At 37.9% G+C, this 9,045-nt stretch overlaps 1 protein-coding gene across 1 annotated transcript in view; it reads left to right on the top strand.

The window, feature by feature from the left end:
• The first annotated feature begins 1,052 nt into the window (after positions 1-1,052).
• The window catches only part of PIP5K1B (phosphatidylinositol-4-phosphate 5-kinase type 1 beta), an 80,458-nt gene continuing 72,465 nt past the window's right edge, over positions 1,053-9,045 (top strand). Inside the window, exons 1-2 of the mRNA XM_059833589.1 lie at positions 1,053-1,123; positions 1,759-1,827. Of these exons, the coding sequence (XP_059689572.1) occupies positions 1,759-1,827 (69 nt within the window). The 5' untranslated portion in view covers positions 1,053-1,123. The remainder of the gene's footprint in view (positions 1,124-1,758; positions 1,828-9,045) is intronic.

Raw genomic sequence — 9,045 nt, 5'->3', positions numbered from 1 at the left:
CATGAAGGCTACAAAGAAGAATGTAGCTAGCTGCAGTAGGAAAATACTGGTATGTAACATCAGAAGTTTTTTTTCTAAGGAGACATTGTTTTGTTCTCAGAAAATCCAGGTTTCTATTTGTTGTCCCTTCATTTTTTGTCTCGGGTGCAATTAATGCTTCCCTGAAGAGGAGGAAAATACTGTTTTGAAGCCTTTTATGGAAACGTTTCTTAGTGATGTTATGTATACTTCTCAGACTACTGGAAAATTAAATTCAGTGAATGAAGCTGGGGAATAATTTTTTTATATCAGTTTTTAGTTATGTACAAGATGGTATTTGTACTGATTAAAGACAAATGTTTTTGTTTTTTTTTCTTCTGGTGTGGTTGAGAAATTAAATTGAAGAATAGCTTTACTGATGTGGCTTAAAACAGATGTGGAAGATGGGACATATCTGATTATGTAGTATTTTCTTCTATGTTTAGTCAAACTATTTTAACTATGAAATAGCTCACCTCAACATGACTACTCACAGAAATTATGCTGATAGTAACCACCATTATAGAAAACTTCCAAAATGAGTTTATTTGTTAACTATGACGATTCAGTGTGCAGTCCTCCGAACCATCACTCCTATTGCTTATCTTTTTGGCTTTGGTCGAATTAAAATATGGGCTGTCCCAAGTGGGTGGAGATTATAAGGTTTAGTATTTAATTTTTAAAATCCTCATGGGAGAGAGTATGTAATTACACAACACTCCGGAGCATGTATGCCTACTGCTGTACATAGATGTTTTATTGTAGGGTTGCTTGTGCGACAGTAGTGAAATATCTAGGGCAAAGGGAAATGAAACTGCACTGATTCTATCCTGTGTAATACTGCATTTCTAAGTACATGAAATTGCCCATTGGTAACCAAGTTAGTTGAGATGATTCTTGAAAAACATCACTTATAGCTGGATTCTTGCTTGGACTGAAGAATAGTAGAAAAAGGAAATCTAAAGCTATTCTGGGACATGTAAGGTTGTGATGGCATAGTGATAACACATTTTTTTTTAATAGGTTCTGGAAAACATTAACACCATCAATGAATGGCTTGATCTTCATTCTCATCTCCAGATGACTTGTGCTGTTGTTCATAAGGGTATGTATATTTCCATTATGAAAGTGTTGACAAAATCTGGAATTATTTTGAAACACATCCTTGTAGTTTTTTTGTTTTATTCACTTTGGCAGCCACACTTGCAGTGTCTGACCCAAGTGATCTCTAACTTGACGGTTTATTCTTGACCTAGCGTTGCTTTACAGCCATGATAAGATGCAATGCCAAATATCTCCTTTCTCCTCTGAGGAGGTACAGTGTGTCAATGCAGCCAAATGTCTTGGACCTCTGAGACATGCCACTGAATATCTGGCTAACAAGCTTCATAGTTTTGCCCATCATTGTACCTTTTGAGATTATCTCATGCAGTCTGCTGAGGAGCAAGATTTCACTGCAATGTCTTCTTGTAGACCTGCGTACTGGTGTGGGGAAAAAGAAATACAAGGTCATGTGGAATCAGTCATATGCTGGACATATTGCTTGGGCAGTGCTGTCCTTTTAGTCTTCCTGGAAAATCCTTCTAGGAATATCCTAGATATGTCGCTGATCTTGATGACTTGCTGTCCTCTAGAAAGTTTGAATTTAGAAAAAAATGGATAACAAATTGTATGATGTTGTATGAATACTTACTTTTCCAAAGTAACTACTTTGTTTATAACTTAAGCTTCTGTTGTTAGATGTCGTCTGTTACTGAAAATGGAGATGTTACTGCTGGAAAGCCAAATGAAGAGAAAACCTATAAAAAGGTAGTAAGACTTACAACCTTTTCACTGCATGTTTTTACTTTCATATTGGTAATTCAAACCTGCTGTAAGTGAAATATATTTCAGAACTGACTAAATACAAGAAGAAACAAAACATGTCCCATGGATTTTTTGAAAGTACTTTATTCCTTCTGTGAAATCATAAGACATTTCTACCCACTGCAGAGCTGACTATTTGAAAGTTTGTTCAGTACAGCTTTAAAGTATACACTCTTGCTAGATTGATGGAAATTCTTTGCTATTAGCAACAGATACACCTCTGGGCATAAACACTGTTGTCAGAAATTTAGTATGGTAAGTTCACAAAGGCTTTGAATGTTTATGCGATGTGTCTGGACCACAAACCTACCCTACCACCTCCTCAGTGCTTTGCCAAGCAATACACTTTTTGTTTGCTTTGTTTTTTAAAAAAGAAATGTTGTTTAAGAGAGGACATATTTAAGTAGGAGCATGCATCAACAGTAGCAGCATAGGGCTATTTAGATGTTGTAACAGTAGCTGATACAGGTTTTGGTTTTCTGTCACTGATTGTTTGGGACCAGGGTCATTTAGGTCAACCTAGCACCATTAATAAGTAAGGGGAGCTATAAATGCATGTTTTTATATACATATTTACACAACCAAATTGTTAGCTGCCAGATTTGATCATTTTCTTGATAGATCGCCTCAAAGAAGTGGTGGGTTTTTTCTTAATTTTTGCAATCTAGCACAGAGATCCGTGTGCTCCTACGGTATATATCATGGGTTAGGGTTTTTAATTTCTGAGTATTGCCTACAGCACTGCTGGTGAAGTCAAGGAGAATAGTAACTTGCTATTTCTTTTTCCACCCCTTTTGTTGGCAGCTACATTTTCAGTATCTGGGTGGCCTTAACATTCCAGATAATTTTCTCAGAAATGAAAGGAAATAATGTTTGAGAAAATGCTTTTTTTCTTCTTAGATACAGGGTAGGTTCAGTCTCCCAGCTTATGACATTAAATTCCTGAGGTCTAAATTGTTCTTGGCATTAGTACAAGAAAGGAAGAAAAGTTCAATGCCTGAGGTGGACACTTTTTCAGTTTTATATTACTAGGCTAGACTAGACAAGACAAATCCTGGTATTCCCACCACAGGTGAGTTTCCAGTCCCCCCAGTCATCCTACATGCTCTTCTCTGTTCCTGTTCAACTCTAAATTTACAATATTCCAGAGGAAGTCTTGTAAAGACTTCTCACCATGGCACAAATTCTTCTGTGTATTTACTGGAAATACATCTCTGATTCACAACAACATCACACTGGGAGATCACAGTGACTACCATCTCCAAATTCTGCACTTTCCCCTGCACCACCAGTTTTCTGTACTTGTATCTTAAGCCAGTTTAATTCCTTTTCTGGTACTTACACCCTCAGTTTTTCTGTGTTCAAGATCTTGTGCTGCATATGCCCCATAGTTTAGTGTTATCACCAAATATCATCATTATGCTCCTGCTTTTTGTGATAATGTTAAAAAATTAACAAATTTTGACCCCACAATTTATTCATGCAGGGCTTACTGGTAGCATCTGTTTGCCTCACTCATGCTTTCACTTTTAACAATGTATCTCTCATCTTAAGCCAAATTCTTTACAAACCTTGCACTTTCTGTTGATTCTCACGTTCTTCAGATAGTCCATGTAACATTGTTTCATATTTTTTACAGAAGTCCAAAGGAATCAACCGCGTATGATTAGAAAGTTGGTTACAGGGTGAGCCTAGCAGGACCTGTCTTTGACAGAGGCATTTCATGCCATTTCCCATTTAATTCCATATTTTTAGGTAACTTTCACAAGGAGATCTTGCTATGTTGAAGTTTTCTTTACAGTTAAGACCTGCTTGTCTTTTATTGCCCACATCACTTTTTTTCACTCTTTTATACACTTACTGCATTTACAGTTCTCCAGTCATGCATTGTTGCACTTGGTTTGCTTGGCTGGAAAATACTTGCAGTTCTGTCCTGTGACTTCCTGTGCCACTTCCTCCAGAAATCTGGGCTGGGGAAGAGCTTGTTTACTCAGCTGATGGTTTTTCAGCTACTTGGGGCAGTTCCTGTTCCCTTCTACCACTGCCTTTCATCGCAGTGGAAACACAGGCGAGATAGTCATGTAGTTCTGAAGTCAGACTGTGCTTGCTAACCCATTCTTATTGCTCAGAGGCTTCATTTCCTTTTTTTTTTTTAAAAAAAAAAACCCAAAACATAGTTAAGGTGGAGAAGCTTGTGCTTTCCAGCTTAGAAAAGCAAAGGACAGTACCTTGGCTTGAATTGCGGCAGTTCTGGTTTTTATTCTGCTCTGCTTTGACTTCTAATGTTTAGCACAAGGGCAGCTCTATAACTGCTGTTAAGATGGCACTGGGTAAGTTTATGAAGGACTGTGTGGCATGGGACCTGTGGTATTGGTGTGTATCTTTGACCTGGAATATTCTTACTGGGGATCTGCCCCTCTGAAAAGGTCTGGTAGCCAAAGAAGTTGTGTCATGAGATGTGGGCATTGGTGGTTTCAACGGAGCAATAGTATGTATAGTAGAATGTATTCTGGAAGCAGAATGAGTAACTGGCATGTAGTTCAGAAACACAGACATTAGAAAAGTTTTGTAATGTCAGGTTTTCTGTGGGTAATTCAAGGGATTTCTAGTGATAATTCTGGGAGATAATCATCCTGAAATGTGATGACAGTTTCAGTCTCAACCCCACCCTGGGTAAAAGGTCAGCCTTGCAAAGCAAAGAGATTAATGAGTGAAGAGTTAATGTCATCCTGCCGTCGCCTCCTGTTGTGGGACCCACTGGTTCCACATGAGGACTCAGTAACGGTAACTCTGTCATGAGCTGTGTGGTTTGGTTTTAACTTTAAAATCTTCCTTGGGCTCTTTATCTTCCCACAGAGCAAAATGCTAGTGTGCCTCTTTATCCTCTCCCAGCAATTGCAAAGGGGCTTGCTGATTCAGGATCTGCAGTCACTTCGTGGCAAAAAGTACGTGATACTCAGATGCATGCTGGAATGTCTATAATGCCCAAAATAAAAGCAAATCTCAAAGGATAAGGGATGCACTGATACTACCCTGCTGAAAATTTACATTTTCATTGCATGGGGGGGGGGGGGGTGAGGAGGAGCAATTCTCAGTCTGATCTAAAAAGCAAAACACCCTTTTCTTTTAAACAATTTTGCGTTTTGCTTAATTATATCTTTTGTCCATTCATCTTTCATAAAAGTATGCAAAGATTATGTCTGTGCAGCTTTAGTCATATATATATATATAAAAAAATCACATACAAATAGGAAAAGTAATGCATGGAAAACGTTTGCTTTGTGATGTAAAATCCAATGACCCATAAGAAGAAATCAAATAAATGTCTTGGCTTTAGAGGTATTTTCCTTGTGGCAGATCCAATGAGAAGTAAGTCTAACTAATCAATATATATTAAGGAATGTTTTAGTTGCTTGATCTGCAAATGTAAATATCCCTTATTAAGAACTGTGAATAGTCTCATAAGAGAAACCTGGGGGAAAATTAGAGAAAATAATTGCAAATAGTTGATTTTATTTTTTTAAAATCAATCTTTTATGCAAGTGTAAAAAATTTTGTATTTTTGTCTTGGAGATAAAGGTGTGTTTTATCTAGTGTAAATGAAACTGCTTACCTTAGCCAATAAAATCTGTTCCATTGATACAGAGATGAATGATGGCTTACTAAAACCCATTTCCATCTGAAAACAAATCATTTCTAATGGTAGTTTGAAGAAAAACAATTTTCTGCTGGGGCATGTAGAAAACCTTCACATTTTTTAATCTGTGGTTCACTCCCCCTTACTTCTGAAGAGTCCGGAGTGGATGATGTAGATGCTGCTTTGAGTAGCAGCTGGACTGGGCTGACTAATGTGGAAAGGACATACAGCTGCAGTTGCATCTAGTGATGTGGGACTCAGTTGCTGCAGCAGATGAAGAACTAAAGACTCCTTAATCTGTTGTTTCTTTTTCATTCTGTAATTCTGCCTTTTGCACGCTGTTCATACTGTCAGGGTGTGCACTGCTGAGGATGATATTCTCAGGTAGTGCACCTCGTCTCTGAGAACTAGTTAGCTGTGATAAATTAGTTTGTAGCTCTGTGCTAAGAAAAAGCATCTGAATCATTCACTGGTGAAAATGGGCAATCCTCAAAACATGCTTGTCTTTTCCTCTGTGTGTATGCATCAGGGTATTTGGGCCGCTGTAACTCTTTAGCACAGTTTGGCCTTGGGAGATTTCCCAAAATGACTACTTCCCTGTTCATCCTGGGGGAAAAAAAGGAATCTTGTTTGTAATGGAAAAGTTTATTTCTGACCTATAGTATCTTTGCTGTGTAGTAGCAATATGTTCCAAACGTGTCCTGAATCTACGTAGATTAGTTAGAAGAGCTATCCATATATTACAAACATCTGGAGTAATGACTGTTTTCTTCTTGTTTTTAAGATCAACTTAGTCAGGTAAAAATGAGCTTTCTCCAGGAGACCATCTCTGACTTCATCCAGGATAAAGCTTTCCAAAATAATAAGTAGTCTGTAGGCCTATCAGTTGCATTTCTGGGACTTTAGATTCTTCCAATATTTTCTTTATGATTTTATTCAGCTCAGCTAAAATAGAGGTAGATAACATCTTTAACTGAATTAATTAAACCTGCATTTCTTTAATTTCCTACTATAGTCAAGTTTTGGCCCACCTCCCTGGCAGAAGAAAATCTGACTTGCCAGCTGCACGAATGTAAACACCTTGGATCTCCAAGAAAATTTCTTGCATTACTAAAACTTTGTGGGAGGCCTTGCAGTAGCATTGCTACAAGATCCTTTCAGGCTCTGAAATGCATAACTAGACCATGCAGTGGCACAGTTTCTATTATGAATCACGCTTCTTTGTTCAGCTCTTATTTCTTTATTTTTTTTTTAGCTTTTAGTTTTTCTGCCACTGCAGTCTGACATAAATGCTCTTCTGGCTTTTAATTGTCTAATATTATTTAGTCAAAGCCCTTGAGAGATGATGGAACACAACTTTTTGGTTTTGTTTTTGTTTTTTTCTTTTGAAAGCAACAACCTTCCCTTGCATATCCTCTCTTTAAAGTGGTGTTATTTAAGATGGGTCTGTTGGGCTGTTCAGCTGCAGTCATTTGCTACAAGTGTTATAATCTCTGAAACTTCTCCTGGGTTTTCTCTGTATCTGTAAATTTCAAGAAGTTGCGAAGTTTATGGTGTGAATGTAATTCAAAAGATTTCAGTTACCCTAATCAAAGAATTTAGTTAATGGAAGAGAAACTTCACAGATTTATGTTCAATGCAGCTTTTAAGGTAGGGGATTCAAATAACTTTGACATCAAAGAAATCTTAAATTATGCAAACTGTGGTCAGCTCTTTGAGGATGAGGTTTTTTTGGTTGGTTGGGTTGGGTTGGTTTTGTTTGGTTTGTTTTGGGTTTTTTTGTTTTGTTTGGGTTTTTTTTCAGAAAGAGAGAAATGGGGGCGGGGGTGGGGAAGAGAGAGGCTGTGGTTATTTGCTCCATTTCATGCTTGAAGATCCTGAGCAAAGTAGCAAAGGAGCCTGGCAACAAAATGCAGTCACCAGACTGTAGCTTCTCTTGGATATCCATCACAGTCTTGTCACTGAAATCTGGAGTATGCAATAGCCACTTTTTTTCATTTCTTCCTGATATTCTGCAGACTTTGTTGTGAGAAGCTGCTGACACACATGCAGCTTTTGCATTGCGATGTCATCAATCACACAATAATCCCTAAATCTGCTTCCTGACAAAACAGATTTCAGTAGCATCCTGATGCTTAATATTAGGATGGCATGGCAGAACACTAGATAGGATGGCAAGAATGGGGCACAGAGAGGTCTGTCAAAGCACACTAAGTGTGTAGAAGAAAATCACACCAGCAAACAAAGATACAGATAGTGCACTTGTTGTGGAAACCTGCTACTAGATTACCAAAATCTCTATTTGTAATCTGAAGGCTGCCACACATGTATACAATTAGGCTGTGTTTCTCATTATTACATATCTTGTGGCTCTTCTGCTTGGCGTATTACAAGCACTTTACATAACCTGTTCAAAACTACGTATCATAAGTGTGAGTCACTTTGCCCAGGAGCAAAGGGAATTTGCCTGAATAAAGGAAACCAGCTACCTATTGTTAGGGCTTGCAAGCACGTACGAGCAGCGTTACTGCATCACATTTGGCATTGGCTTATGCCCTATGTCTAATGTCTGCAGGTGGGGTACTTATTCTTGCAGGCATTGAAACTTCGCTACTGGCGTTTTTGCTACACTGGGACCTGTGTTTTCAATGGCAGACTTTTGAGCACTTCGTACATCTGCAAAGATACTGAAATGACTGTCTTTAGTGGCTTTGCCTGGAGCAATGGCTACTACCAAACTTACAGATCTCAAATTCTTTGTCTCGGAGAGATAGAGAGAAGATCCAAAGCACTTGGATTCATGGCTACTCCTGAAACTTCAGCATAAATGTTTTGGAATGGAGGAAAAATTAACTGAAAGCCATGGAGTCACCTGAATCCAGTTTTGGAAAATGAAGGGAAATCATACTCAGCTTGGGTCAGAAAATCATTCTGACAACAGTTGAGCTGGAAGAATCTAATGTGTGGATGTCTTAACTGTTTCCTGGGAGAGCATCCTGACAAAGTTGTTAACATTATTCAAAGAACTACACGAAAACTACTTTCACCAACTTTGAACAGTAATTGTATAAAGATGGAAAAAAAATGATACAGTGTTATCAGTTGCACTTGTTTAATGATCTAGCATTTATGCTAGTGATCAGCATAGTATGCCAGAAAAAGATAAGTTCTACTATTTATATTTCAATAGCACAGCTATTGATATGTATAATTTAGAAAGCACAGCCAACACTATATAAAGCAGCATGTAGTGCTGCATTAGTTTGTAATAAGGCATCACTCTAGGGTGCAAAGAAAAAGAAAGACAAAAGAACATGGCATAGACCAGTATAATTTGAGCTTTCTGAAAGAAGAGACAGACCCTGGATTTTTCTACTCTTTGCTGCAGACCTTTATTTTTCTAGGTCTATGGCACCATTTCTAATTACATCTGCACTGTACAAATAAATACCTGTCTTTCTGGTTATTTTGAGTTATAGATTGCCTTATTGTAAGAAAAATACTGAGTAGAATTTTCTTCTGGA

Source organism: Gavia stellata, chromosome Z, assembly GCF_030936135.1.
Source record: "Gavia stellata isolate bGavSte3 chromosome Z, bGavSte3.hap2, whole genome shotgun sequence".
NCBI lineage: Eukaryota > Metazoa > Chordata > Aves > Gaviiformes > Gaviidae > Gavia > Gavia stellata.
The sequence above is the reverse complement of the archived record's forward strand: the minus strand, read 5'-3'. Positions and strand labels throughout refer to the sequence as shown.